Below are 13446 nucleotides of genomic sequence, written 5' to 3' on the forward strand. Positions count from 1 at the left end.
CTGCTGAATTTGTTGCTCTTGCATACATATGGGAAAAGAAGTTATCCCTTTCAACTCTGCTTCCTCATGCATTCTTGAAAGAGCGTCAACAGCTTTATTTTCTGGACCTGGCTTCTATACCACTTCGAAGTGATAGCCCAATAATTTTGCTATCCAATTCTGCTGATCAGCCGTAGTGATGCGTTGTTCGAGCAAGTGTCGTAAACTCTTTTAGTCGGAGTACACCACAAATCTTCTTCCCAACAAATATGGACGCCAATGCTGAACTGCCAACACCAACGCCATCAATTCTTTCTCATACGTAGACTTGCTTAAATTATTCTTGGACAACGCTTTGCTGAAGTAGGCTATAGGCTTCTTTTTCTGCATTAAAACTGCACCTATTCCTCTTCCGGATGCATCACATTCAATCTCAAAAGGTTGTGAAAAATCTGGTAGTGTTAAAACTGGGGCTTGCACCATAACTCTTTTAAGATTCTCAAAGGCCTTAAACTCTTCTATACCCCAATGAAATCATTCCTTCTTTGTTAGTTCTGTCAATGGTTTAGCTATCTTTCCATAGCCAACAATGAATTTCCGGTAATAACCGGTCATCCCCAAAAATCCCCTCACTCCTTTGACATTATGAGGGATTGGCCACTCCAAAATATATTAATCTTAGATGGATCCACAGCCACACCCTGTTCCGATATTACGGACCCAAATATTTCACTTTCCTACTAGCAAAATTACATTTTTTTTATTAACGACAAAACAGTGGTATTGTAAAATCTCCATCACTTGATATAAATATGCTAAGTGTTCTTCCCACCCCTTACTATATACTAGGATATCATCAAAAAATACCAAGACAAACTTACGAAGGTGTGGCTTGAAAATCTGATTCATGGTGGATTGGAAAGTGGCTGGTGCGTTCGTCAACCCAAATGGCATCACTAGAAACTCATAATGCCCTTCATGAGTTCGAAATACCGTCTTATGCACATCCCCTTCTTTCACCCTTATTTGGTGATAACCGGATTTCAAATCAAGTTTTGAGAAAAATTTCGTTCCATGTAGTTCATCCAATAATTCGTCAACTACCGGAATTGGATATTTATCTGGCATTGTAACCTTATTCAATTCTCTATAATCAACACACATCCTCCATGACCCATCTTTCTTTTTAACTAAAATGACAGGACTAGAAAATGCGCTAGAGCTGTTTCGAATTATACCTTGGGTCAGCATGCTCTGAACTTGTTTTTCGATCTCTTCCTTATGGTGGTGAGGATAACGATATGGCCTAATAGTCATAGGACCTGCATCTTTCTTCAATTCAATTGCATGAGTTATATCTCGTTCAGGAGGCAACCCAATATTCTCTTAAAAACTCCCTTAAAATTCTCCAACAAGTCTTGAAGCTCTTGCTGTTGGTCTTGAGTTAGCTCATGTAATTCTTCATTTGAAGTCTGACCCAATTCTTCTTCCAACAAACTATATAGTGTTACAGTTTGCCCTTGAAGTGCCTTAGAATTAGCCAAGTCTTTTTTGGTAAAGAATTGACCATGTAGTTCCACCATTTTTCCTTCCCATTGAAACTTGATGGTCATTTTCTCCAAATCAAAAGTCACCTTCTCAAATCTTTGCAACCAAGCCACCCCTAAAATCATATCCAAATCACCCAATTCCAAAACAAAAGCATCAACATTAGTGATGAAATCATCTAATTGTACTTGCAATTTTCTACACCTCCCCCTAGTGGACACACGGTGTCTGTCTCCCAACTTTACTCCCATCGATCTTCCTTGTTCCACTGTTAATCCCAATGCAGTAGCAACACGGGGTGAAACGAAATTGTGACTGGCGCCACTATCGATTAAAACCACGATGGAAACCCCCTTTAGACTTCCCTTGAGGCGCAAAGTAGTTGGAGGCGTTTTATCTAAATTTGTCTTTGCTTCAATCATATCAAACAATCCCATGGAATTGCAATCAAGAACATCATCCTCATCCTCCATAGCTTCTATGGCAATCACCTCACCTTCTTCATTAATCGTCTCGTCGTCTCCCAAAATCATCAATCGGAGTTGTTTTTCAGCACACTGGTGAAGAGGATGGTATTTTTCCCCACAACAAAAACACAACCCTCGTGTCCGCCGCTCCATCAGTTCTGAATACGGCAGATGCTTGAGGCCCGGTTGCGCTCGCTGCTGACTCTTCTCCCCTCATCGTTTCCAGATCTCACTGTATTATGAGAAACGTTTGAGTTTGCATTTGAGGCAGATTGAGTCGAACCGGTTTTGTTGTGCACTGACCCGGTTAAGTTATTATTAAACCCACTTCCAGATCGGGTCGAACCTGGGTTATAATGAAATCCAGATCCTTGCTTTCCGTTGGGTCCCGATCCACTTGGCCCACTTCCCTTCCAACTGCGAATCCCACCCACACTACCACCTATTGAAATCAGAGACCCACGTAATTCCGTTTCGACATCACGAGCAATCTTCATTGCTTGCAATCTGGTTTGTGGATTCAATGTATGCACCTTCAAGCGAATGTGGTTCTTGAGTCCTCCCATGAAGTACCCAAGGTATTGCTCCTCCGGTAGTCTTGCTACTTGTGACGACACATATTCGAAGGTGGTAATGTATTCATCAACTGTTCCCATTTGTTGCAAATCTTTCATCTCTTCAAAGGGGTTATCACTTTGTCTTCCACCATACCTTTCAATTAACGCTCGTTTCAACTTCGCCCAATTCAAATCGTACTCTGTCTCACGCAACAAATTAAACCAGTGAATTGTTGCGCCCTCCATGCTTAGCTTCGCCAATCTGACTTTCACCTCCTCCGACATCCCTTGAACTTCAAAATACGTTTCAGCTCGCGTGATCCAGGCCACAGGATCGTCACCATCAAATGATGGTAACTCAACTTTCTTCGTTGCCATCTTATACTCTGTCACTGAGTCCTCAAAATGTGCATATTGTTCCCCCGTTCCAATTGGTCGTTGCTCTAGCAACCTCGTGAACTCGCTCATCATAATTTCGCGAAATTCCCTCAACTCCTGGCGAACAGATTCTTCCACCGCTGAGATTCTTGCTTCAACTACTTCCATTCGATCTGACAGCTTCGGTGGCATGTACAATATACAAATATCACTGGTACTTCTCGAAGATCCGGTAGGTCGGACCCATTATTCATGAGCAATACTCCACTACCCTCCTTAATTTATTCCCCTATGTGTAACTGAAATCCCTAGAACTTAATGAGTTTCTCTGCCCTGTCATTAATAGACTGCTTATTCTCTTTTTTACCCTTGCGGACATATGTTCTCCACACTGCAGATTTGGGCCTTTCACTAGTCTTAAGCCCACTAATTCTATCACAAGTCATCACCGAAAGATAAGCCATATGTGTGATAGGATATTCTAGTTGCATGCTTTTTGTGATTTGGTGTCTATTGTAATAAGTGAACGTATAATAACTTCTATTTGAAAGAGTGAATAGAAAAATTAAGTATGTACAGAAAATCATCTTATCCCTGTGGAAAGTAATCTTTTTCTTTTTCTGAGAGGTTGATCATCTCTAGAACCCATAATCACATCAAATGTGGAATGAAGGAGGAACTTGTTCTCTATTGCTTGATTAAGAACTTGTGTTAATAATTTATTGAATACTTATTCTTGTTTAGGTCAGAAGCAGGGTAGAAATGAGTTTGTTATACGCCTGCAACCTTCAGAAGCTATGTACATGAAGCTTACGGTACGATGGTCATTCTAATAACTCTATAACTATAAATATCCGGCCATTTGTTTGAACTGATCATCCACTGACAATTCGCCTATCTGCGTCATCGAGGAAAATGATTTTGCATAGGAATTTTAGGACATTTGATATGTATAGTCTATTTCTATAATAAAAGATAATATAGTCAAACTGTTTTCATATAAGTTATTAATTGTTTTCATAAGTTGTCCTGAAAAGTTTATGGAAATAAGCTAAAAATAACTTATGAACATGTCATAATTTGTTTCCATAAGCTCTTCCAAATAGTCTTACAAGTGTTTATGTTAGTAGATAAACTAAAATAAGCCAGATCCCAAAGATATAATTTTCATCACAGTTTAAATCAATTTTTTTTGAAATGTGATTAAGAATTTTACTATTTAACATGTGGTTATCTTCTGCAAACATTTTATCTATATCATGCCTGTTATCTTGTGATAATGAAAGACATTTACACGAGTACATGTTAAGTTCATAAAATTCGACAAATAATTCAACTATGTTTCTTAGAGTGGACGGACTTGTTCGATGTCTCGTGCAGGTCAAGCAACCTGGACTGGAGATGGCAACGATTCAAAGTGAACTAGATTTGTCATACATACAACGATACCAGGGTGTTACCATTCCAGAGGCCTATGAGCGTCTAATTCTCGACACGTACGTTACTTTTCTTCGTTCATGTTTATGACATGTTTCAAGGTGCTAAAGGGTATATAGAAGAACATAATGTTATTTGAACATTAATTTGGGACAAAAAAATTGATAACTATTTAAATGGTTAACACAATTTACACACATGATTAATTAAGTGTTTCATTTGGTTAATATATATATTAGGTGTCATAACTCATTAATTATCTATTGAACTTTATTAGCCACAAATCTAAACATAATTAACCTTAAATTTCAAGTATTCAAATCTACATATCATTGGAGTACCTGAAATTGTGGTTGATAATATTCAAACTTGTGGTTAATCAAGTTTCTAATCTTAATATGCCCATTAACCACTCAGTGAACTGCATCAACCGTTTAAGAAGTTGTCGAATTTTGTTGTTCCAAATTGATGTTCAAATAACATTTTTAATAGAATGACCCGAGTTGCATGAATTACTAAGCCATTAGTTCAGTTGTTTGAAAGAAATAGACTTAAAATTTATAATAATGGAAGTTGCAATATCTTTTACAGAATTAGAGGTGATCAGCAACATTTTGTTCGCCGAGACGAGTTAAAGGTAAGATCAGTATATGCCACTTCATACATTATCACAACAGGGTCTTGTTGATTCACTAATGGTTGCAATTTATATCTTATGCAGGCATCATGGGAGATATTTACACCACTTTTGCACAGAATTGATAAAGGAGAATTCAAATCAATCCCTTACAAACCTGGAAGCAGAGGTCCCGCAGAAGCTGATGAATTGTTGGAAAAAGCTGGATATGTTCAAACACATGGTTATATATGGATTCCTCCTACTTTGTAAAAGGATCAGTGTTATGCATTGTACTAGCTTACACTGTATGAGGATTTTCAGTTGCTTATACTCAATAAGCTTGAGAAGATTACCTTGGAATGGAACTGTGATTTTCTCATATAATAAACAAGGCTGTTATTATATTAAGCTTTCAAAATAAATGTCAAGTCGTTCACTGGTTTGTGTAACTTTATTATCTTTCTATGATTGAAAAAGAAATGGAAAGTAAAGTTCATTCCTTTTATGTATAGTTTCTCTCCATTTTTGCTTTGATTGTAAAAACAAGCAATACACAAACTCTTATCAAATAAGTTCTTAATTGAACTGTTTTACCATGTATGGGTCATTTGTGTTGGACTCAAATACTCAAATAGTTAATGAGTTTTAGTGAAGGTTAAAGTACATGAGTTTGAACTTTTACTAGAACAAATATTAGCTATATTTTATTTATCTCGAGACTATAATCTCTTTCTCAAAGGAGTCAGATGATTAAGACAAAAATATGAATCCTCTATCATATTTTTTTGTACATTCTATTTCTCTTTAAATCCTGAGTGGGATTAGACATTGGAGATGCATGGAGTTATATTGACTATGTAGTTTTTGGACGATACAAAAAAAAAAAAAAGAGGCTTGATTGTGAAAGAGGAAAAACTTTGGGAGCCTATTTTCACAATTAAATCAGGGAGGACCCAATTTGCACAGGTGCTGAAGGTAGAGAACTAAAAATGCAATTTTCACCATTTCTGTTTTGAAGACAAACGTGTAAAGTAAAGAAAACACAAGAATAAAAAGAACTTACAAAGACTAGGTTCCAAAATGATGGCAAAAAGTTGGGCTTATTGGGCCTTACTAAAATTTGCATTACAATTATTTCATGTGATTGCTCATTCAATCCTTCATATTTACAATTTTTTCAGCTTTTTATTGATCCTAATTTTCGGTAGTATAATTTCTGAACAAAATCGATTTACTATTGGGACTTCCTTTGGGTTCATTTTGGTTAATCCCTTCAGGCCCATAGTCTCTGAACAAAACCGGTTCGTTCTTGTATTCAGGTTTTGTTCCTATTGAAAAATAATTTTTGCTTTCATTTTGGTTATGATTTTTTTCATCTGTCCATACTGAAAATAGTATTTTCATCTTTTTATTTATTTATTTTATTTTATATTTTTTAAAATTTTTAAATTTTGTAAAATCTTTCTTTTTCCTATTTTTTTGTTCCTTTAAAGTTTTTTGTGTCATAATATTTTATTCTTGAGGAAATGGTGCCATTAAATTTTGAATACAATTTCAAGTGCAATCTTTTGTGGTGGGAAAATGTAATTTCTTTTTTAAAAATATTGAGAAAATGTTGCCTATTCAATTTTTGGTCAAAATAAAAAGCTGTAGTGTAAATATATTCACTTGTTGTTTAAATTCTAACTATTGCATTTGAAAAACTATGGATAAGTTATCTACGATCAATTAAAATCAACCACACATACTTCACAAACTTTTTTTAAAATCAACCACGTGGGTAACTTATTTGAAGAAATTTTTTAGTTTATTTTAGTTGAACACACTCTCGGGTACCTATTGTTCCTTTTCATGCAAATGATTCACTTTGATCAATATTTTTATGTATTTTCTTCTTTTGTTTAATTGAATTATTGAAGTGCTACAAATGATAATTGTGATGACTATATATGTCAATCTCTGCTTAAAAAAACTTATTTGGAGAAATATGAATATAGAGATTTGTTATGATTGGTGTTGTTTTTAGCATATGATTCATGTTGCAAAAACTTGACATATATTATATAGTTTCAGAAATAGAATGTGAATTAAAACTTTTGCTTCTTGTATACATGGACCCTCATAGTTTTTTATTTATTTATTTTATTTTTTTGGGTTTTCAAAGGAAAAGAGCTATAGTAATTCAAAATTCGGCTTAAAGGTAAGTAAAACATGATAAAAAATTATTCCATTCAAGATTCGAACTTAAACTTATCCAAATGATTTGTCTTTAATTGAAGTTTATTATTTACTTGAATTCAATCACTTTGTCTCTCAATTTTAATATTGATATAGAATTTCATGAGTGGATGACACCATCTCTTGCCCCCTTACCTATGAACTAAGAAGATGGGTTGTTCAAAATAATACATCACTTTTGGATGTTCACTGGAAATTGCATATGCTATTTCCCTTTTATGTTCAAGATTAGTCTTGTAGGGTAATGGGTTTGATGAACTTTTTAATTGCTTTAACTAAGATAGCATTTGATGCATACATATTGACATAATGTGTGTAGATCATTATTTAGTGGTCCCTTACTATGCTTCTATCTTTAATCTTTTGTTCCACAGTTGTGGTCCAAAGATTTGGAAAATAAAGAAAAAAAACCTTATATATCAGAAATAAATAATTTTTTATCGTATTTTTTGCAGGGAAATGTAGAGACTATTCCCTCGAGGTAGCTGCATGCAATCCATTTAAGAGATTCTCATCATCCAATACATAATTTTTAGTACACACTAATTAAAAATCGAAATCTTCAATAAAATAGTTAAGATATCCAAACATCTACTATTCGATTATTGATATTGTTTTCCTTGTATCGACTTATAGACATGTAATTAGATGGTAAAAGTCTTTGGAGTATACATCCACAAAACGTGTCACTTTGCCTAATCAAATTTAGATTATGTCAATTAAGAATCATGCATTTGACACAATCTCACAATTCAAATAGTTATATTAAGATCGTAATATTTCTAAATTTTGAATTTTGTAAATTGAATTTAAAATACAAAGTCAAAATACAAGTGTTTGATTTTGACTTAACAATTTAAGTTATCAATGAAATACGGCTGAAGTGAATCTAAATTTTTCTATAATTTAATTTTGTATACTATCTTAAAATTTGGACGAGACACTACTTCAATTTAAGATATTAATGATGGCTATGTGCTCCTTTGAGTCCATGTGATCTTGTATTCATTTTCAATTTTTCATCATCCCTCATCAAAGCAAAAAATTGACTAGTAGTAGAAGATAAAAGAAGAGCAAAAAAATAGACTAGTAGTAGAAGATAAAAGAAGAGATAGAAAAATGGGACATGTTAAAATTTTGAATAATTTTTATTTATTTTTAAAAAATAAAAAATAATTTAAAATAAAATAATTTAATTGAAATTGAATCATTAACCGTGTGAATGCGTGTATCACCAAATCCAAGTTCAAGAAAATGATAGTAAAGGATGGTGGAATTAGACATGACATATTGACATCCATAATTGTTGTTAAAAGCATGCAACATGACCTATATAGCTTTTTTTTTTTGATGCAGTAGCTATGTTAAAAGCTGCTTTTTCACATGTTCACTTTTGCTTTTTTGTGATTTCAAGATCAATGAACATGAATGGTTGGAGTCATGTCACTATTAAGCACCTAGCAAAAACAGCTCACCAAAATCTTTAGTAATCCTTGCCAGCATCATGTACTAAACAAGGTGAACTAACAATTTCTAAAAAAGGAATTACCAACCTTCATTTAAGGTTATTGATTCTCATAATGTGTTCATTACTCAAATTGTATGTTTTTTGAATTTGTTGTATGGTGATAAGATTTTTTATTTTTTTGTTTAGGAGATATATTGGTGGCTTAGCTGTAAACTACATTATGATTTGCTAACCTCCTAACTAAGGAGAAATAAATTATGGTTAACAAAATTTCTCAACAATATTGACCTTAATTTTTGATAAACCTTATTTTTAAAATTTGATTTTCTTACTATTGAATTTGAAGTGAAATAATTTATGTATAAATTTTGGATATTCTCAAGAGGGCATATCAGCCATGTCCCCCATGCGTGCTTGCTTGCTTTCTTGTCATTTACACTTTCTAGCTAGCTTATATCATATTGTCATCTTCATATTTTCATTACATTAATATATGTTAATTTTCTTTGTTCACCCTTTGCAATATTCCTAGTATATTGATTAAATCAACAAAAGCTATTCCTAGTTCTTGTAAAAGAAACTCACTAGTAATTCTTATTGATAAAAGCTAATAAGTGTCTTTAGTTAGTGTACCTGTTAATAATTTAAATGTTAAGATATTTTATTAAATATATATTGGAAGTTGTATATGTAGTTTCATAAAAGTCCAAATTTTATTTTATTTTTCAATGTAAAATTTCTATTTTTTGATTCTTTAATAAGTGTATAACACAATACAAGTTATATAATAGAGCTAGTTCTATGGGTATTAGATATCTAACACATCCCTTAAAATTATGACTTTCAACCAAAATATTTAGGTTTTTATGATGAATTTAGATTACAAAATAATTTAAGAAGTTTAGAATAAGGAGTTTTGTAAAATTTTAAAGAATCTTGTAGAATATGATTTGCAAAATTAGGGTTAGAAGAGGTGTAAATTTAGATATTTTTGGGTAATTTTCATTAAACTTTAATGTTTTGAGTGATAAATTTTGTATAGAACAATATTTGAAAAGAAAAATTACGAAAGGAGTTATTATAATAATTAAAATATTGACATCGAGTATAATTTTCAAATAGATATGAGTTTGGTGTTGCATATCTTGAATATTTTGAGACAAATAAATCATTAATTAAATAGTTTATGCCTTTGTAAAATTTGGTGTTCATGGGTATAATTTTGATGTAATTTTTGACATTATTTGTGTGTTTGTCTCCCTCACCTTTTTGATTAATAAAAGTGCTAAAATTTGTTTTCTTTGTTTCTTTTGTTTTGTTGCTGCTTGAGACTTTAGCCCCCTTCTTTGAAAAAAAAATATAGAAAGAATAAAAATGTAATTGAGCTAAATTTATATATATTCCAATTTCACACAATATTAATGCTTTATTTTGTCAAAAGAATGTTTTATCTCTAAAAAATAGTTTATTAGGGAGTTGGACAAACTAATTGTTTATGGTATATATAATCGATTGATGCTGACGTGTGAAAATTCTCACGACCAAATAAAAAAGTTTGTCAATCTTTTTTTATAATAATATTTTTCAAATTCTATTAGCTTTTCTGTTCATGTTGCCATGACATCAAATAATTGGTTGATTAGGTCGACAAGTTTTTAATAATGGTAGTTCACTAGGTAGTATTCCTTATTTATTTATTTATTATTCTAGTTTTTAATATTTTTATTATTCTATATGATTTCAATATATGATACGTTAGTTAAAATATTTTCGGACTAAGTAATTGAATTCAACTACTTGATGAACTTTAATTAAAAGTGTATCGTTTAAAAAAAATTTAAGTTTAAAATCTAATTGAAATAATTATTAATCAAACTTTACTTATTTTCAATCGAACTCATCCATTTATCGTAAGAACCACACAGTTAAATAATTTTTTTTAAATCCCTTGAAATCATAATTAAACTATAAAGAAATATTTATTATTAGATCATATAATTAAGATTATCAAAATTATTTAAAATAAATTAATTATAAAATAATAAATACAACATACACGATTTGATAATAAACCTAACTAATTTTATATTATTTTGTTGACAGAAGTTAATTTTATTTTAAGGATGTAATATTGTAAGATGGTAGGATTACATTTGACATTAACACATTTCAAGTCATATTTGAAATCTGACCAACTAAGAAGCTGATGCAATTTCCCTTTGCATTACACCAACCATTTCTAGCCATACATTATACATAAATTTGTTTGCATTAAACTAATAAACCAAAAAGAGGCATAGAAAAAGAGTGTTACAGAAAACAAGAATAATATATATTTTCTTAAAAAAGAAGTTGTGAAAAATTGACAACCTAACTTTTTTTTTCCTTAATGGATTTCATATTTAATATATGAAAAATGCTAATATATAATACATATATTAATGATTCATTGTAAACATTTTGTTTTGAAGCTTATTTTCAATACTTTAAAAGTTTAAATATTATATTTTCTAATAAGGATACTTGTTAAGCAATTAAAAAAATTATATAAAAAATCATTTTTTAAAGTATTAAAATACTGGATTCATGACTTTCAAAGATATATTTTTTCTAATGATCTTTTGATAAATATCTTCGAAACACTTATTAACATTTCTTATAATTTTTTATATTTTTGATATCCTTTTAATATGTGATGTAACCATAACTCTTAATAATAATCAGAAACGTGTGGCCTTGTAAGTTGTGATATTTAAAGTAAAAGTCAATTATAATAAACTTTGCCATAAATACTTTACTAGAATTTGTAAGCACATTATTTATTTAGTTGAATCAAGGATAAGATGTGGATTAGGTGTTGAAGTAAACTATCACTTTTAACTAACCATGTCTTCATGGAATATAATTGATTGTCCAAAAGACTAAGAAAATTTAATTTATTACAAGTAGAACACAGCATTTGATAGTGCCAGGAGCTATCTCTAAGAAAGTGTAAGGCAAAAGCTTTCTATTTCAGATTAGGCTCCATGATTACTTCAACATCTTTATGAGAATGGCACCATCCCCACTAATTATTATTCATGTGCTATGCATGGTTTAGTCTCTTAAATAAAGGGTAAACCATTTTATTATTTTGTTATAACTTTTTAAAAGAGATTTGAAAACTAATACCAATGAACAATTAATTTAAATAATTTTTTATAAAAAAATAGAATAATTTAGTTACCTGCTAAATTAACAAAAATAAAAATATTCATAAAATAAAAACATTGGATTACATTAGTCCTGTTTGTCATTAAATTTAGTTTAGAAATTATTTTGAAGAGACTAACATGATTAATAATTTTGAATTTTAAGATTTTTTTATATTTTGATTAATTTGAGTAATATCTCCAAATTTAGAGACTAATAAGATTCAGTTTGATAAAAAGTATCGAATGTCAAATAAATTTAAACAGTGGATAAATTAATAGATTGAATTTAAAATATTTGATAAAATTAGTAGTTGAATCAATTTATAAATTTAAAATGACATAAAAATATATTTTAATTTATATTTAAAATTTTCAATTAATTAGGTAACGAGGATGCAAATAAAACAAAAAGTTTTATTTGTAGTTTTAGTCCCTTTATTTTTATCAATTTAGAAAATTGGTTCTCCTATTTAAAAATCCGACAGTTTTGATTTCTTATTATGATTTTTAATTAAGAAAATAGCGATGTGACATGCTTTAAATAACATGACATAGTATGACGATTTAGATTGCTTAACAACCATAAAATTACAATAAAACTTATTTTTCAACTTCAAAAAATTTTCATTTATGTAAATAGTTAAAATATATCAAATTGTTAATTTTTTTAACGTATCTAAATAATTATATATCATAAAATCGCATGTCACATCATTTAAAATATATCAATTATGTGAATTGGTAAAAATAAAAAGACCAAAACAACATCTAAAGAAAAAAAGTGACACATTTTAAACTTTAAGTAGTACTTAAATTCTATCTCAACTAAAAAATATCAATATTATTAAATTAGACGTCTTGTCGTAAGTTCAAAATCAAAACCTCAATTTATAGAAATTAATTATGATGAAGTTATATCTTTTAAGACTACTTTTTAGAGTAAAAACACTAATAAAAGTAGCATATCAAAAAGTGAAATAAATTAGTAATTTTTTTTCTAAATTGGTGACAGAAAGACCATTACCAACGACTCCTATTTTAATTATATGGATTTAAACACTATAAATTTATCCGATTTAAGTATTTGATTTTGGCTTACAAAGACTCTAAATTCATGAACAACTCCTCTATAAGACTTCCATTAGCCTCTTAGAGTCCCCTTTTAAGTTTCTAAGCTAAATAAATAACTAATTATGTAGATAACTTTTTCAACAGTTATAATAAAAATAAATATTAATAAAAAATTAAATAATTGCAATTAATTAAAAATATAATTATTTTTATACTAACAATATATATATATATATTAAATTAAAAAAAACTTGTATTATCCTTTTCTTTATTCTCTTCTACAAATCGTTTTATGATCACTTATAAAATTATATTTTTCTTCCACTCTTACCTTTTCTTTTTTTGTCGATGTTACTTTTTTCTAAGCCTACTTTGTGACAACAATTATGGCTGTTTCCTTTCTTGTACCATTTTTGTAATAATAATATTATATATTAATTATTTTTATCACACCACACCACTTAAAAAGACACAACACCTTTTTCTTTCT

At 30.2% G+C, this 13446-nt stretch overlaps 1 protein-coding gene across 2 annotated transcripts in view; it reads left to right on the top strand.

The window, feature by feature from the left end:
* LOC101495934 (glucose-6-phosphate 1-dehydrogenase, cytoplasmic isoform-like) overlaps positions 1-5585 on the top strand; it is a 15812-nt gene extending 10227 nt beyond the window's left edge. For both annotated transcript variants that reach the window (XM_004489522.4, XM_004489523.3), the window contains exons 13-16: positions 3674-3744; positions 4310-4425; positions 4958-5003; positions 5088-5585. In XM_004489522.4, coding sequence (XP_004489579.1) covers positions 3674-3744; positions 4310-4425; positions 4958-5003; positions 5088-5255 — 401 coding nt within the window. In that variant the 3' untranslated portion in view covers positions 5256-5585. The remainder of the gene's footprint in view (positions 1-3673; positions 3745-4309; positions 4426-4957; positions 5004-5087) is intronic.
* The last annotated feature ends 7861 nt before the right edge of the window (positions 5586-13446 follow it).

The sequence above is a fragment of the Cicer arietinum genome, chromosome 2 (genome assembly GCF_000331145.2).
Source record: "Cicer arietinum cultivar CDC Frontier isolate Library 1 chromosome 2, Cicar.CDCFrontier_v2.0, whole genome shotgun sequence".
NCBI classification, from domain to species: domain Eukaryota; kingdom Viridiplantae; phylum Streptophyta; class Magnoliopsida; order Fabales; family Fabaceae; genus Cicer; species Cicer arietinum.